Below are 18,504 nucleotides of genomic sequence, written 5' to 3' on the forward strand. Positions count from 1 at the left end.
ATCTATCTATCTATCTATCTATCTATCTATCTATCTATCTATCTATCTATCTATCTATCTATCTATCATATAGTGCCTTTCACACAATCTATCTATCTATCTATCTATCTATCTATCTATCTATCTATCTATCTATCTATCTATCTATCTATCTATCTATCTATCTATCTAGCTATCTATCTATCTATCTATCTATCTATCTAATATAGTGCCTTTTACATTATCTATCTATCTATCATATAGTGCCTTTCACATTATCTATCTATCTATCTATCTATCTATCTATCTATCTATCTATCATATAGTGCCTTTCACACAATCTATCTATCTATCTATCTATCTATCTATCTATCTATCTATCATATAGTGCCTTTCACATCTATCTATCTATCTATTATAAAGTGCCTTTCACTTAATTAATCTACCTATCTAACTATCATATAGTGCGTTTCAGATCTATCTATCTATCTAACAAATAGGTCATTTCAGTGTGTAACACTTAAATTGTAAATGTCCATTTTTATGATCAGATGGCCAGAAGAAGAAAAACTCCAGGTATTAAAGACAATGAAGAAAATAAACCTCGAGGACTGTTTGGTAAGGTGGAAAAGGCCAAATGATAGATAGATAGATAGATAGATAGATAGATAGATAGATAGATAGATAGATCTGAAAGGCACTATATGATAGATAGGTAAATTGATTAAGTGAAAGGCACTATATAATAGATAGATAGATAGATAGATAGATAGATAGATAGATAGATAGATAGATAGATAGATAGATAGATAGATAGATAGATAATGTAAAAGGCACTATATGAGATAGAGAGATAGATAATGTAAAAGGCACTATATTAGATAGATAGATAGATAGATAGATAGATAGATAGATAGATAGATAGATAGATAGATAGATAGATAGATAATGTAAAAGGCACTATATGAGATAGATAATGTAAAAGGCACTATATTAGATAGATAGATAGATAGATAGATAGATAGATAGATAGATAGATAGATAGATAGATAGATAGATAGATAGATCTGAAAGGCACTATATGATAGATAGGTAGATTGATTAAGTGAAAGGCACTATATAATAGATAGATAGATAGATAGATAGATAGATAGATAGATAGATAGATAGATAGATAGATAGATAGATAGATAGATAGATAGATAATGTAAAAGGCACTATATTAGATAGATAGATAGATAGATAGATAGATAGATAGATAGATAGATAGATAGATAGATAGATAGATCTGAAAGGCACTATATGATAGATAGGTAAATTGATTAAGTGAAAGGCACTATATAATAGATAGATAGATAGATAGATAGATAGATAGATAGATAGATAGATAGATAGATAGATAGATAGATAATGTAAAAGGCACTATATGAGATAGAGAGATAGATAATGTAAAAGGCACTATATTAGATAGATAGATAGATAGATAGATAGATAGATAGATAGATAGATAGATAGATAGATAGATAGATAGATAGATAATGTAAAAGGCACTATATGAGATAGATAATGTAAAAGGCACTATATTAGATAGATAGATAGATAGATAGATAGATAGATAGATAGATAGATAGATAGATAGATAGATAGATAGATAGATAGATCTGAAAGGCACTATATAATAGATAGATAGATAGATAGATAGATAGATAGATAGATAGATAGATAGATAGATAGATAGATAGATAGATAATGTAAAAGGCACTATATTAGATAGATAGATAGATAGATAGATAGATAGATAGATAGATAGATAGATAGATAGATAGATAGATAGATAGATAGATAGATAGATAGAGTGAAAGGCACTATACGATAGTTAGATCCACCATGGCATCTGCAGGGTATTCTGAACTGATGGTCAAGTTTTTGATTTTGCACTTTCTGAATCCTCCACACTGTGATGGCCGCTGTCCCGCCCGTCTGATGTTACTGTGTGACTTTATTGAATGATTTCCCACACACTCCTTAGAAGTCTTCAGCCGTCATACTGAATTTGTATTTTTCCTCATCAACACTACCTTATTATTCTTATGTTACACAATTTGTACAAACTATGTTGTAAAAGGTAATACTCACAGGAGGACCTTTAGGGCCAGGGAATCCAGTGGGTCCTTGAGGTCCAGGAAGCCCCTAGAAATTAAAAGGTCAAAGGTGTTAAGCAGCTGACACTCATAGTCACATAACTCTTTGGGATGTGGGAGGAAACTGGAGACCTTGAGAGCAATTCATATGGAGAGTGAAAAATTGATGCTGAGGAAAATCAAAGTCAGTGCAGACATGGAGGTCAGAGGTCACCATGAGTGAAAATTCATGAAGTTCAAGGGAATGTCTTGACTTTCAAATGCTGCTTGATAAACAGTCAAAGTAGGAAAAGAGGCATTAAAAAATCCAAAAAAGTCATAAAAGATGACATAACTGAGGGCAGTTAAGCTTAGCAAATTAGAAAAGGGCATATGGAATGGACAGATGGAATCTTATGAATGAACACCAACACCGATAATAGAGATGGAGATAAAAGAACAGACACTCAAAAAAAAAAGAGGGCAACTATGAGTGAAGAAGACGGGAAAAATTACCCTTTCACCGGGTGGACCAGGTGGGCCATCACCTCCTGAGTTTCCCTGCAATGATAAAAAAAAGAAAACCCAACAATTGAATCAGCAATAAAGACCACCATTGTTATTTAACAACAAGAAGGCAAGTCCATGATTAAGAATGAAATTGCTGGCATTATAGCATTTCAAGAAGTACCTTAGGCCCAGGCTTTCCAGTGGGACCTCTTGCACCTCTTTCTCCACGAGGACCCTTGAAGAAAATGGAAAAAATTAATCAATAAATAAATAAATAGTAACTGGAATTAAACAATAAAGGTAGGCTAGAGGGGGAGGGAGAGAGACAGTAAGCTTTATTGCTTCTTTTTGTCCTTTTTCTTAATTATGCTTAATTAAAAGTGAGATTAAAATTGGACAGACACAACATTAAGTCCCTTTTAATAATTTGTAACTCAACACATCAATGTGCTGGGCAGAAACGTGCAAAATGCCTGCTGCCTGAGTGAGTGGGCTGTAATGGAGTCACAGGAGAAAAAAGAGTGAATGTTAGAAAAGCTGGGAAAAAAGGGCTTATCACAAAAAATTATTTATATATATATAATAGCAGAAGAAGAAGAAAATGTTCAACCTATTTAATCCTGTTTACAGAAATGTGGAATAATACATATGTATATATATATATATACACATATACATATATATACATATACATATATATCCATCCATTTTCCAACCCGCTGAATCCGAACACAGGGTCACAGGGGTCCACTGGAGCCAATCCCAGCCAACACAGGGCACAAGGCAGGAACCAATCCCGGGCAGGGTGCCAACCCACCGCAGTATACATATATATATATATATATATATATACATATATATATATATATATATATATATATATGTATTGTGGCGGACAGCCAGGTCCATGCCCGGCCGTGACGCCCCTTTGCTATATGTTCAGGGGGAGCAGCCCTGGACGGTGCAATAACTTCCCCTGGACGCTAGATGGCTGCCCCCCTGGGTTGGAGCAGTGTCTCGATTTCCCACAGGGCTCCATGGGAATTGGAGTTGGGTGCATCCCTGTTGGGTCCTGCAGGCGCCACCAGGGGGTGCTACAGATGGGACTCCTGAACCCATATAGGCAGAGTATTCACCACACCCAGAAGTGCAGTCGGAACTTGGCAGTCAACCACCTGGAGCACTTCTGGGTGGACAATAAAAGGGCCCAACAGTCACCATTCAATGGTCAGAGTTGGGAGGAGGAGGACGAGGTTGCCTAGGAGGAGTGGTGGAGGAAGAAGAGTGTGGTGTGCTTTATTTAATGTACTTGGGACTGTGTTGTGCCTGTGGGGGTCACAGGAAAGAAGTGGCCCACAGGTGAATAAAAATTAAAGGTTTCTGGTTTTACACGTGCCTCCGGTGTGAGTTTGTGTCGGGTCAGGCATCTATATAGCGCCTTTTTGTTAATATATATATATATATATATATATATATATATATATAATAGCAGAAGAAGAAGAAAATGTTCAACTTATTTAATCCTGTTTACAGAAATGTTGAATAATACATATACATACATACATATATATATATATACACATACACATACACAGTATTTAATAATAATAACAGAAGAAGAGAACAATCGATAAGCATTTTTAATTCTGTTTAGGGAAATGTGGAATAAAAAACAAATAATAACTGGAAGAAGAAGAAGAATATAATAGGGAAATGTGGAATAAAAAAAATAATAATACAATCCATGACCCTGTCTCTGGTTCAGCAGGTTCACCAGTTGCCCTTCCTTGGACCACTCTTGGTAGGCACTGACCTCTGCACCGGACCTGCCATTTTGGAGAACCTCTGGCCCAGTCATCCTGCCATCACAAACTGGCTCTTGCCAAAGTCACTTCTGCTTGCCCATTTTTCCTGATTGCTTCCAGAACTGAATGTTCACCTGCTATCTAATATTTGCCACCCTGGACAGTTGCCACTATAATTCGATTATCAGTGGTTATTCCCTTCACTGGTCTTTATAGTTTGAATGTTGTTTCTGATTGGTGTTAATGATAAATAATTGATAACAGCACTTTATCCATCTTGGTTTTCCACTTCCTCCACAGCAATTGCGGCAATAACCAATAATAATAATAAAAGTATTTCCCATACCCCTAAATTGGATTACATGTGCTTGATAATTAACTGTCCATCCATCCATTATCCAGCCCACTACATCCTACCAGAGGATCACTTAAAATTATTATACACACAGACCTGATTATTGCTATCTTATGAGAAGGACTCTGATTAAAGAAAAGCAAATCCAAGGTCCTTCATTTGAGATTGAAATGTGTCAATGTGATCAAGTCATGCATACCAAATTCTTTGTAAAGTTCACAACAAAAAGCTCAAAGCCAACAATCTCCTGGATCATGGACTTCTTGGACCAACAGACAACAATTTGTGAGGCTGAAGGGCTGTGTGTCAGAAATGGTGGTATGTAATACTTGAGCGCCTCAGGGAACTGTCTTGTCCTGCTCTTTCTCTTCACAATGGACTACCAGAACAATACTAACACTTGCCATCTACAGAAATTTTCAGATGACTCCTCCATCATAGCCTCCATAGAGAGGATTAGGAGCACAGGGAGGTCATGGAGAACTTTGTCCCGTAGTGCTGGGAGAACCACCTGTATTGTAAGAGCTGCTGGTGGACATCTGTCATGCCAAGGAGCCTCAGTGATCGGTCACCATTTAGGGGGAGGACATTGAAATGGTGCAGAGCTACAAGAACCTGGGAGTCCACATAAACAAGAAACTGGACTATAGATCTGAAAAAAAACAAGAAGGGCCAGAGCAGACTGGATTTCCTATGGAGACTCGGGTCTTTTGACACATGCAGCAAACTGCTGGAAATGTTGTACCAGTCCATAGCAGCTAGTGTGGTGGTCTATGCTGTGGTCCTCTGGGGAAGCAACATGAGCTCATAAGAAGCACAAAGCCTGAACAAACTTATCGGGAAAGCCTGGTCCACCACAGGGCAAAGTGAGAAAGAAAATCCTCTGGTCTGATGAGACAAAGATTGAACTCTTTGGTGTGAATGCCAGGCGTCACGTTTGGAGGAAACCAGGCACCGCTCATCACCAGGCCAATACCATCCCTACAGTGTAGCATGGTGGTGGAAGCATCATGCTGTGGAGATGTTTATCAGCGGCAGGGACTGGGAGACTAGTCAGGATAAAGGGAAAGATGACTGCAGCAATGTACAGAGACATCCTGGATGAAAACCTGCTCCAGAGCGCTCTTGACCTCAGACTGGGGCGACGGTTCATCTTTCAGCAGGACAACGACCCTAAGCACACAGCCAAGATATCAAAGGAGTGGCTTCAGGACAACTCTGTGAATGTCCTTGAGTGGCCCAGCCAGAGCCCAGACTTGAATCCGATTGAACAACTCTGGAGAGATCTTAAAATGGCTGTGCACCGACGCTTCCCATCCAACCTGATGGAGCTTGAGAGGTTCTGCAAAGAGGAATGGGCGAAACTGGCCAAGGATAGGTGTGCCAAGCTTGTGGCATCATATTCAACAAGACTTGAGGCTGGAATTGCTGCCAAAGGGGCATCGACAAAGTATTGAGCAAAGGCTGTGAATACTTATGGACATGGGATTTCTCAGTTTGTTTATTTTTAATAAATTTACAAAAACCTCAAGTAAACTTTTTTCACGTTGTCATTATGGGGTGTTGTGTGCAGAATTCTGAGGAAAAAAATGAATTTAATCCATTTTGGACTAAGGCTGTGACATAACAAAATGTGGAAAAAGTGATGAAGTGCTGTGAATACTTTCTGGATGCACTGTATCATGAAACCAGGCAGGAGAGAAACCCTAGGAAGAACATGAAGGGCCAGAAAGCTAATAAGACTCGGGATGAAGTGTTCAGTAGGTGAAAAGTGTGAGCAATGGACTGTGGTGCGTCATGATGTTATGATGCAGAGAAAGGTGCAAAAGAACCTCATCACATCACTTGTGGAAAGCTCAGATGAGAAAAGAGAGAGCGAGAAGAAAAGGTGCAGGTAAGATAGGCAGATGGACAGGCAGGGCAGAATATCTGGACCCGGGCCGAGTGAATTCCAGATGGCCTGATTGATGTGGAGGTTTCACTTTTATCTGCCATTGTGACCCACACTTTCCACAGACATCGCTAACCTCTGCTCAGACACGTCTGCAGTAAAAGGCACAATTAGCTTTGTGCTTTTTCTTTCATTCAAAGACGACAGGAGAATGTTTCAACTTACAGTGGGACCTCTCTGTCCCCTTGGTCCTGGCTTGCCAGCAGTACCCTGATGGAAAGAAGAGAAATAAAAACAAAATAAAAATCAAACTCGCTGGATCACAAACAAAGCAGACACAGACATTGACACCCAAGTACACTCAGATAGAAACAAATCCTGCGTGCCAGCTGTTGAGACGCACTTAAGAGAGAGTTGGCAGATATGGCAGAAATGCAGGTTACAACACACACTGATCTCATTAAACTGGAACCTAATTAGTTACGAGTCGAGCTGGCATCCGTTGTCAAAAGAAATCACACCGCTCAGAAGTCAAAATCAATCGATATTTCATTATTGGGGGGCGCATCATTTCAGTAAACAGAGTTGTGACGTACGCGTGTCCTGCTGTTTGCTTTGTTTCGGCTCTGGGTGAACTCAGTATGGGTTAGCGGTAGGACTGCTGCCACACACCTGTATGTTCTTCCTGTGTCCATGTTGGTTTTCTTCCCCATTAAGCTGGAGACTGTAAACTGGCTGAGTGTTGGTGAGCCCTGGGCTGAAATGGTGTCCTATCCAGGGTGGGCTCCATATATATGAAGGGAGCTACTCCCCGTGACAAGACTAAACAGACAGTTCTATTAGTAAAATCCTAGAGAAGGCAGTCATTACGCAGCTAAATGCCCACCTGAATGAACCTGCTAGTCTTGATAAGTTTTAGTCGGGTTTCAGAACAAATCACAGTACAGAAACTGAACTCGTTAAAATAGTCAATGACCTGCGGGTCAATGCAGACAGGGGCCGTGTATCTGTTCTCATCCTCTTAGATCTGAGGGACACATTTGATACCATTGACCACAATATTCTTAGAAATCGCCTCAGTCAGTGGATGGGCCGCTCCGGCAGGGTCTTAAATTGGTTTGAGTCCTACCTGGCAGGTAGAAAATTCTGTTAGTTGTGGTAATTATACTTCAAAGACACAAGATATTCTATATGGTGGTCCACAAGGGTCTCTCTAGGATCGAGTTACATGCTTTCATCAGGTCAGATTATCTTGGGGCGTAACGTGAGCCACCACAGCTAAGCTGATGACACACAACTGTATTTATCAATAGCGCCTGATGACCCTGACTCTCTTGATTCACTGACACAATGTTTTGCTTGTGTTTCTGAATGGATGAGGTGTCATTTTCTCAAACTAAATAAGGAGAAAACAGAAATTTTAGTGATTGGCAAAAATGGATATAATGAGGGTATTAGAAATAAACTTGATGCATTAGGATTCAAAGTCAAGACGGAGGTAAAGAATTTAGGGGTAATTATTGACTCTGACCTGAATTTAAAATCACATATTAATCAGATTACCAGGACAGCATTGTTTGACTTAAGAAATAGAGCAAAAGTTAAACGTCTTATAACACTGCAAGATGCTGAGAAATAAGTTCACGCTTTTGTTTTCAGTCAACTAGATTACTGTAACGCACTCCTCTCAGGACCACCCAAAAAAAAGACATCAATCGATTACAATGAGTGCAGAATGCAGCTGTTAGAATCTTAACTCGGAAAAGAAAATCCGAGCACATCACGCCAGCCAATTTCACTCCAATCAGTTTCTTAATGAGAAGCCAGTTCTTGCTGTTATTTAAAGATGTTTTTCAATATCATTCTGTTTGAAGAGAAGATGTTTTGGTGACCTGAGCAGACCAACATGGCTGAGACCTTCAGCATTCTTTATTTTCAGGTGAGCTGGTCTTGCTTTGTGTCTCCTTATTGTTTGGCTGCTCATTAAAGAAAAACAAATAACTATCAGTATTATGTGGGTCTGATATATACAAAACCATATCATCAGCATAGAGAGAAATGTTCTGTTTTAGTCCTTCTCTGATAATCCCCTTTATCTGATAAGCATTTTGACAGTAAACTGCCAGTGGTTCAACGGCAATTGCAAATAGCAGTGGTGACAAGGGGTAATTCTTCCTGTTATTTAAAGCCATTTTTCAATATCAGGACTTGTCGCTGCTCTCATTCTGTTGATTTTATGTTTTTTTTTTTTTTATTAAGACCACCGTCAAGATGTTTTGGTGACCTGAGCAGACCAACATGGCCGAGACCTTCAGCATTCTTTATTTTCAGGTGAGTTGGTCTTGTTTTGTGTCTCCTTATTGTTTGGCTGCTCATTAAAGAAAAACAAAAAAGTCTAAGGGGTCATATCTATCTATCTATCTATCTATCTATCTATCTATCTATCTATCTATCTATCTATCTATCTATCTATCTATCTATCTATCTATCTATCTATGATATAGTGCCTTTCATATCTATCTATCTATGATATAGTGCCTTTCATATCTATCTATCTATCTATCTATCTATGATATAGTGCCTTTCTTATCTATCTATCTATCTATCTATCTATCTATCTATCTATCTATCTATCTATCTATCTATCTATCTATCTATCTATCTATCTATCTATAGTGCCGTTCTTATCACCTGTTTTGCTTAATTTTTTCCATACAGACGGCAAAATTTTGTTGATAAAGAGCTTTATGTTTACTTGTGATATTTACCCCTAGATGTTTAAACTGATCTGCAATAATAAAAGGGAAGATGTTCAATCTAATATTGTGTGTGCGAATTCACTGGAAAGAGGACACTTTTAATCAAACTAATTCTGAGACCGGAGATCTTTTGAAATTCTGTAAGTGCTGTTAAGACTGCAGACACAGTAATATGTGGGTCTGATATATACAAAACCATATCATCTGCATAGAGAGAAATGTTCTGTTCCAGTCCTTCTCTGATAATCCCCTTTATCTGATAAGCAGTTTGACAGTAAACTGCCAGTGGTTCAACGGCAATTGCAAATAGCAGTGGTGACATGGGGTAATTCTTGCTGTTAGTTAAAGCCATTTTTCAATATCAGGACTTGTCGCTGCTGTCATTCTGTTGATTTTCTGTTTTTTTTTTTTTTTTTTTTTTAAGACCACCGTCAAGATGTTTTGGTGACCTGAGCAAACCAACATGGCTAAGACCTTTACCTTTCTTTATTTTCAGGTGAGTTGGTCTTGTTTTGTGTCTCCTTATTGTTTGGCTGCTCATTAAAGAAAAACAAAAAGTCTAAGGGGTCTTAGTCACGTCAATTAAAATGAAAGCAAAACAAGTGAATCAGCAGCAAAAACGGCTCACTAATTAAGTAAATGGTGAGAATGAAAACCTGCAGCCACTGCGGCCCACCAGGACTGGAGTGGGACGCCCCTGCTTTAGTGCTTGAGAGTCCTAGTCACAACAATAATGTGGTTGGCCAGAGCAGCATACATCTAATTTTACGCCAGTAACGCCGGACTGCACGATAACGTGCAGTGGATCCACTTGACTTGGGATGTACATAGTTTTCAGACTCTTTCTTTCTCTGTACATTTAGCATTCGTTTGCTCAGAGGTTGATGCGCTTGCTGCTTTTCTTCTCTTCTCCACCTTAGTGGCCTGCTTCTTCTCTTCTTCCGTCTGCATCTTTACGTGTTAAAAACTAAAAAAGTTGGAGTACGTGTTGCCGTATGTTTTTATTCATTTTTCACTTAAGCTGGCAATTAAGTGTTCAATCAGCATCAAGAATGATTTAAGATATGAAGTGGTAGAGGAAGTGATGGCGAAGGTGGTAGGGAATGAGAACAGCACCCGTACGCATGCGCCGCCCTGCTGGCCACTGCCGAGAGTTGATTCTACAATAAAATAAAAAGAGGAATAACCTTGGAGGTCTATCATCACCCCAAAAGCGGATAGTAGACGTCACGTAGTATATGTGTACCAAATTTCAGGTCAATAGTTCAAAGGGTTTGCGAGCGACAGGTGATTTAAAATCCTGGACAGACAAACGGACCACCACGGTAGAGCGTATTATATAAGAAGATAGCGCCATCCTGTCATAAACACCAGCCCATGGCAGATTACAAGGGCACAGCTTGTGTACAAGTACCATATTTGTGAATTTGGGTGCGGACTTGCTCAAAGTCACATAGCAAGGAGCTGAGCCAATAGCATTAAGGTTATGCAATGCCTTAACCACTAGGGGGGGCATCACTCCATGTTACATAAAGCCTATTCCAATTGGATTAACCAAAGCAATCCAGGCTGCCACGGATTCATCATTTTTGGAGTCCTTCACATTTCTCTCGTTCCAAATCCTTTGTCATGCTGGTATCCGGTAAAAGCAGGAGGTTCAGGAAACGTTGCACCCAAAACTTCCATAATAAAGAAATGGTTGGCACCTACCCTTCCTCCTTTTTCACCATTAGCTCCTGGAAAACCTTGGAAGCCCTGAGATCCCTGAAAGAAAAACAACAGAACCATTATCTGTTTTGTTCCTGTAAGATCTCCATGATAGCAGTAGGTAAAGCATTTCTTTGGGTTTGTTACACTTGTTGTAAGACAGAAGATGGCAACAGACAGAGATGTGGCTGATGAAGAAAGCTGCCAAACAAAGGGTAGCAACAGCGTCAGGCTGTCAATGTCTTAGTTAGGAATGGCAGCTGACACTACAGGGGCAGCAACAGGAAGAAGGAATGAATCTACCTGGTCAGGGGGTGCCAATCACACTGTGAACCACTGCTGTTCTTGCATGTCCTAAAAGGGGATTAAAAGATGTTGGCAGCAGGGAGGGCAACCACCTGAAGACAATTTTGCTCCAATACCCCCTTTTGAGGGGGGCAACCCAAAAGAGAGGCTGTGAAACCGGAAACACAGGAGGTGGCAGATCCACTGCAGGGCGCGCTCTGGGGCGATACCAGCTTGTGAAGCAACATGACGGCCTGTCCCTAGGGTGGGCAAATTAACAGGCATCCCGACATGGACACAGTGGGATCATGCCCACCCAGTAATCAAACATGCTTCCAAACACATTTAAATACCACTCGTTGAGCCACCGCATTTCCTAATAAATATGCATTTATGTATTGCCAAACTGGTGCTGGCACAGTCACATTCATTGCAAGCAGCGGTTTATCACTTTACAGTTAAAAATACTCATGAGGCACATCGTGTTCTCACATTCCGTTGAGTCTGTGCATCACAAGTGGGGGATGAGGGCTAGAAAAATCCTGTGTGTTAACAGAAAATGACACCGTCATACCTTTGGACCCTGCCGTCCTGGATACCCGGGGAGTCCTGGAACACCAAGTTTTCCCTGATTAAAAAGAAACAAGAAGACAAAATCAACTGCGGTGTTTCTTACAGACTGTCAAGAATGAGAATAATAAACCTTAGGGTGAGGAGTGAAGCAGGTGGACCAGCAGAAAGGACGTATGGCCAACAGGAAGGCCAAGTGTCACCTCTGCCTGCTCATACATACTGTAGGGCGCAAACTGGGCACCTATTACTGAGTGCCTTGCGTTTCTGTCTATGAATTAATAAAGTGCATTTCATAGTTAGCTATCTGGTACATTGAGCCTTTTTAGATTGCTCCGTATATCCATTACACAATCCTTTGCACTTAGATTTACTGTGTCTGTTATATAGAACATTTGTTATCTTTCTGTCTATCTATTTATATGTTTAAAAGTCAATACCTTCCCAGGTAGAGAACAGTGACATCTTACTTACATGTTCTAATTAACATACAACCTGATACCACTTTCTGACATCATGATAAGGGACAAATTTTACCTAAAAAAAGACTCTCACAACTGTAGTGCCTTTCATATCTGTCTATCTATCTATCTATGATATAGTGTGTTTCATATCTATCTATCTATCAGTCTATCATATAGTGCTTTTCATATCTATCTATCTATCCATGATATAGTGCCTTTCATATCTATCTATCTATCTATCTATCTATCTATCTATCTATCTATCTATCTATGATATAGTGCCTTTCATATCTATCTATCTATGATATAGTGAGTTTCATATTAATCTATCTATCTATGATATAGTGCCTTTCATATCTAACTATCTGTCTGTCTATGATATAGTGCCTTTCATATCTATCTATCTATCTATCTATCTATCTATCTATCTATCTATCTATCTATCTATCTATCTATCTATGATATAGTGTGTTTCATATCTATCTATCTATCTATGATATAGTGATTTCATATCTATCTATCTATGATATAGTGCCTTTCATATCTATCTATCTATCTATCTATCTATCTATCTATGATATAGTGTGTTTCATATCTATCTATCTATCTATCTATCATATAGTGCCTTTCATATCTATCTATCTATCTATGATATAGTGCCTTTCATATCTATCTATCTATCTATCTATCTATGATATAGTGAGTTTCATATTAATCTATCCATCTATGATATAGTGCCTTTCATATCTATCTATCTATATATGATATAGTGCCTTTCATATCTATCTATCTATCTATCTATGATATAGTGTGTTTCATATCTATCTATCTATCTATCATATAGTGCTTTTCATATCTATCTATCTATCCATGATATAGTGCCTTTCATATCTATCTATCAATCCATGATATAGTGCCTTTCATATCTATCTATCTATCTATCTATGATATAGTGCCTTTCATATCTATCTATCTATCTATCTATGATATAGTGATTTCATATCTATCTATCTATGATATAGTGCCTTTCATATCTATCTATCTATCTATCTATCTATCTATGATATAGTGCCTTTCATATCTATCTATCTATCTATCTATCTATCTATGATATAGTGCCTTTCATATCTATCTATCTATCTATCATATAGTGCTTTTCATATCTATCTATCTATCCATGATATAGTGCCTTTCATATCTATCTATCTATCTATGATATAGTGATTTCATATCTATCTATCTATGATATAGTGCCTTTCATATCTATCTATCTATCTATCTATCTATCTATCTATCTATCTATCTATCTATCTATCTATCTATCTATCTATCTATCTATCTATCTATCTATCTATCTATCTATGATATAGTGCCTTTCATATCTATCTATCTATCTATCTATGATATAGTGCCTTTCATATCTATCTATCTATCTATCTATCTATGATATAGTGCCTTTCATATCTATCTATCTATGATATAGTGCCTTTCACATCTATCTATAATTATGCAGTATTTTTTATATCTACTTATTGCTACTCTACGTGTGCTTAGGGCACATCTTTAGGACTCTCTAATAGGTAAACTTATCACCATAAGCAGAGAGGAGGCGCTGTTGCTAACTACATCTTTCCTCTTACCAGCAGTTCCAAGGCTCAAACAGCAGAAGGCTCATGACTCTGTTTCACTTCCGTCAAGAAGCCCCGCCCCCTCCAGGGCAGCCAAACACTTAAATGCCAAACACACAAGAAATCGACATTTAGTTTGGAACTGACATATAGGCAGGCAGAGTGCTATGATCCTCTTTTTTTTGGCACCCTCTTGTGCCTTTTCTTTTCTACTTTTTGCCATCAAGAATTAAACAGAGTGATCAGCAGGTACCCTAACCTTTCATGTGTCTAAAGATTTTTCTTTCTACCTCACACTATTGATCTAATGCATATAGTGCATTTCATGCTTACTATATAATGTTGTTTTTACATAGCTACCTTGCATTGGTCCTATCTATCTATCTATCTATCTATCTATCTATCTATCTATCTATCTATCTATCTATCTATCTATCTATCTATCTATCTATCTATCTATCTATCTTGTATAGTGCCTTTCATATTTGTCTGATGGAATAGAAATCTCACCTTCTCTCCAGAAGGACCCAGAGGTCCTGCATCACCCGGTAGGCCACTCCGCCCCTTTGGTCCTTCAGGGCCATCTTCTCCCCGTGGACCAGCAGCACCAAGTTCACCCTGGGAATAAAACACACATAGATAAGGAAAATAAAATGAGTGAAGCCTGCTCTGATTAGACCGCTAAGAAGCTTCATGTTGCTTTTCTATATCTTGCACTCGGGTACATGAACAAGAACCTGACTCGACGCAGTGAACTGTTTTTAACATTGACCATCAGAATATTGCTGCAATGGTTATAAATCATTTGCGTTAACCTTATGTTCTCATTCTAATATTAAATGTTGATTTAACACTCAAAATTCAGACAAAACAGTAAGAATAACGATGGAATTAAAATATTGGCATATATACGTGGTATATATAGTGTATACATATTTGTAAATGCCACAATGGATGGACAGGCATCTCGACTGGGATGAAGAATAAAAACTGACCTGGTTGTGAGACCATAATGGAAGGAGAGCACGGACAGAAGTACATCCTGGCCGGGTTGATGTTTAATTCTAGCATTAGGGTGCCAAATAAACGTGGGACTCCTTGAGGTAAACTCTTACCCTAACCCTAACCTATGGGTGGAAGTGGGATTGAAGGCATGGTTAGGAAGCCACTAATCAGGGGAGGGCATCACGTTGGATTCATCTATGAATTTAGGGAACAATCCTGGCTGGTGCGTGTGAAAGACGATTTGGAATCGTCATTTGTTTTCCAGAGGACAGGACTCCATTAAATGAATGACCTTTGATCTTCAGAGATATTTTGGACCAGGACTGTAGGCACATATCAGGACTTGTCAAAAGTCAGGTAAGAAGACGTCAGTTGTTGAGGACACCGTGATTTACTTTGATATTTAGAAACCAATAAAGCAGTCAGCAATGAGCTCCAAAGTAATTAAATCACCAAGTCAATCTCAACGGAGCGTTCAATGTTCTGTACCAACATTAAAAATCCCTAAAGGGGAAAATGAATGCATAATAAAGAAGGAAGAGAAGTGATTTACATAACACAGCCCTCTTGTCAAATACATTTAAGTGCGTCTGCTGAAACACCCATAAGTCAATTTCTGTCAAAGGAAAAGCAGAGAGATGTATGGAGTACAATTTGAGTGAAACCACAGCAAACAAAAAAGCGAACGTGTGTGACACGCTTTAAGAGAGCGACTGTGGCATCAAGAGACGATGAAATGAAATATAACACAAGAAGTGAATTTCACAAAGAGCATCAAATCACGCCTCACGTTTCTTCTAAGGTTACTGGATATTTGGTGCACCTCACAGCCAGTTCATTTAGTATGCCGACCTCCAAACTGAAGTCATGGTGGGCGCTACGGGACGTTGAGGTTTTGAAATGTGTAGAATCCATTTTTAGGTGCAAAAAAGCAAATGCCATCGTTGTCTGTCTGTCTGTCTGTCTGCACAATTTTGCTCAAATTTGTCACGTTTGTTCCCCAAAGATTTTTGTCCGGAAAATGTACTTCTGGTTGAGATATGTCAAATAGAGTCAGTCAGTCAGTATCCAGGTGAATCAGTCAGTTTGATTTGTCTGATTCGTTTGATTCATGAATAGGATTTGAGGGTAGCAGTAACAAAATAAAAACCAGAATGAACAAATATAATTCATACATTATTAGGAACAGTGGACTCAGAAAGCGTTCAGATCTCTCGACTTTCGGCACACTTTATTGTGCTGTAGGTTTCGCCAGTTTTGTCCCTCAGTCTACACTCAATAACCCATAATGACAAAGTGAAACGTATTACAAATCAAAAACGGAAATCCCTTCTTCATGCAAATATTCAGCCCCCTCTGGTGGTCGCATTCTAAATGGTGCTCAGGTGCATCCTGTTTGCATGAATTCTCCTTGAGATGTTTCTAGAACTTGACTGGTGTCCAATTGTGGCAAACTGAAATGACCGTGCAGTGCTTAGAAAGACACACGTGTACCTGTGTATAGAGGGGAGAGACGTAAGGAGCAGGCGCTGATACAGCATATCGCTGCACCCACCACACGACAATCCAACGCAGCATCCCAGATTAGGACCTGAGTGCAACCATGTGACAGGTGACACCTCAGCACCACACCAGTTCAGATGGAGTGGAACACTGTGAGGTTTTTATGGTGGCCTGAGTGCCAATTCTGCCACCAACCCCTAGGTTTTTCCCTTCAGATTGGAGGGCCGACATGGAGGGCTGGGTGAAGATTAACGTCATACCCAGGATGGAGCAGGTGAAGATTAAGGGCCCAATGTAGTAGAGTCACTTCTGGTGTTTACGGGATTCAAACTGGCAACCTTCTGATTGCCAGCACACATCCCTGGCCTCAGAGCCACCTGAGCCCACATGATGATAGATAGGTAGAAATGTATTATAGATATTATATTATATATTTATTTATATAGAGTGAAATAAAGAGTTTAGATAGATAGATAGATAGATAGATAGATAGATAGATAGATAGATAGATAGATAGATAGATAGATAGATAGATAGATAGATAGATAGATAGATATGAAAGGCACTATATAATAGATAGATAGATAGATAGATAGATAGATAGATAGATAGATAGATAGATAGATAGATAGATAGATAGATAGATAGATAGAGCACTATATAATAGATAGATAGATAGATAGATAGATAGATAGATAGATAGATAGATAGATAGATAGATAGATAGATAGACAGACATGAAAGGCACTATATAAAAGATAGATAGATAGATAGATAGATAGATAGATAGATAGATAGATAGATAGATAGATAGATAGATAGATAGATAGATAGATAGATATGAAAGGCACTATATAATAGATAGATAGATAGATAGATAGATAGATAGATAGATAGATAGATAGATAGATAGATAGATAGATAGATAGATAGATAGATAGATAGATAGATAGATAGATAGATAGACATGAAAGGCACTATATAAAAGCAATTGGAGCAATTGAAGGTTAAGGGACTTGCTCAAGGGCCCAGCAGAGTAGCATCTCTTTTGGCAGTGACAGGGATTCGAACCGGCAACCTTTGGGATGCCAGCTGTGGCAGGTGGCCGGGTGTGGTCATCAGCTGTCTGCCTATTTAAGGAGCCGCCTCCCCTCACTCAGGGCTGGAGTTGGGTGAGGAGAAGGACGAGGTCGGAGAGGAGGCGGCAAGGAGAGGCCTGGTGAGAAGAGAAAGAGAGGTGGCTTAAAGAGGAGCCTGGACTTTGGGAGACTGTTGGGGTTTGTGTGGCGGTGCACTTTTAAACTTTGTATATAGTGTAAATAAATGTGTGGTGATGGCTTTAAATGTGTCTGCCTGTCTGTGTCCGGGCCGCCCAATTCACACAGCACAGATCTTTAGCCTCAGAGCCACCACTCCGCCAGAGCTAGCGTCCCAGCAGCCACCAAAGAAAACACTGATTGAGCTTGGATAGCTGGAACTGTGGGTGACTACCTGCAATGGGCAGAACATTCCCCATCATACACTGGGTGACAGCATCCCATCTGGTCAGCCCCAGTATAGGCACCCGTAGGAGCAGCATTGGAGTTGTGGTCCTGAGTGGGAGCTGCCAGGTAGAGCTTTTGGATGCTGACAGCTCAAGGACCGTTGAGATGCCGCCTTATCCGGAAATGCTTCCTGGGGGCAACTGATTAAGTGCCGGACGTACTTGTGGATCAGGAGTTAATAGTGAGCCCTTGACCTCAAATGGAGCTGTAGACAAAGAAGCGCTGTATGACTGTGTTGTGCCGAAGATAAAGCCATTTAACTGAACTGGGACAGTTGTGGTGCAGCTGTGTCTGGTATGCCACCTAGTGGCCGCAGCGTGCTGTTGCAGTGACGCCCACCTGGTAAAGCAGAATAAAAAAATGACAACGCTGATGACGA

The 18,504-nt window shown here is 39.3% G+C and overlaps 1 protein-coding gene and 1 long non-coding RNA gene across 4 annotated transcripts in view; one reads left to right on the forward strand and one right to left on the reverse strand.

Moving 5' to 3' along the window:
- LOC114643693 (collagen alpha-1(V) chain-like) overlaps nucleotides 1-18,504 on the reverse strand; it is a 519,467-nt gene that overhangs the window by 106,330 nt on the left and 394,633 nt on the right. For all 3 annotated transcript variants that reach the window (XM_051931584.1, XM_051931585.1, XM_051931583.1), the window contains 7 exons: nucleotides 14,584-14,691; nucleotides 11,986-12,039; nucleotides 11,130-11,183; nucleotides 6,886-6,930; nucleotides 2,791-2,844; nucleotides 2,616-2,660; nucleotides 2,116-2,169 (listed from right to left, as the gene is read on the reverse strand). In XM_051931584.1, the coding sequence (XP_051787544.1) occupies nucleotides 2,116-2,169; nucleotides 2,616-2,660; nucleotides 2,791-2,844; nucleotides 6,886-6,930; nucleotides 11,130-11,183; nucleotides 11,986-12,039; nucleotides 14,584-14,691 (414 nt within the window). The remainder of the gene's footprint in view (nucleotides 1-2,115; nucleotides 2,170-2,615; nucleotides 2,661-2,790; nucleotides 2,845-6,885; nucleotides 6,931-11,129; nucleotides 11,184-11,985; nucleotides 12,040-14,583; nucleotides 14,692-18,504) is intronic.
- Nucleotides 1-18,504, forward strand: part of LOC127529105 (uncharacterized) — a 152,724-nt gene that overhangs the window by 69,824 nt on the left and 64,396 nt on the right. The gene's annotated exons all lie outside the window — the stretch shown is intronic.

This window comes from Erpetoichthys calabaricus, chromosome 9, assembly GCF_900747795.2.
Source record: "Erpetoichthys calabaricus chromosome 9, fErpCal1.3, whole genome shotgun sequence".
Lineage (NCBI taxonomy): Eukaryota > Metazoa > Chordata > Cladistia > Polypteriformes > Polypteridae > Erpetoichthys > Erpetoichthys calabaricus.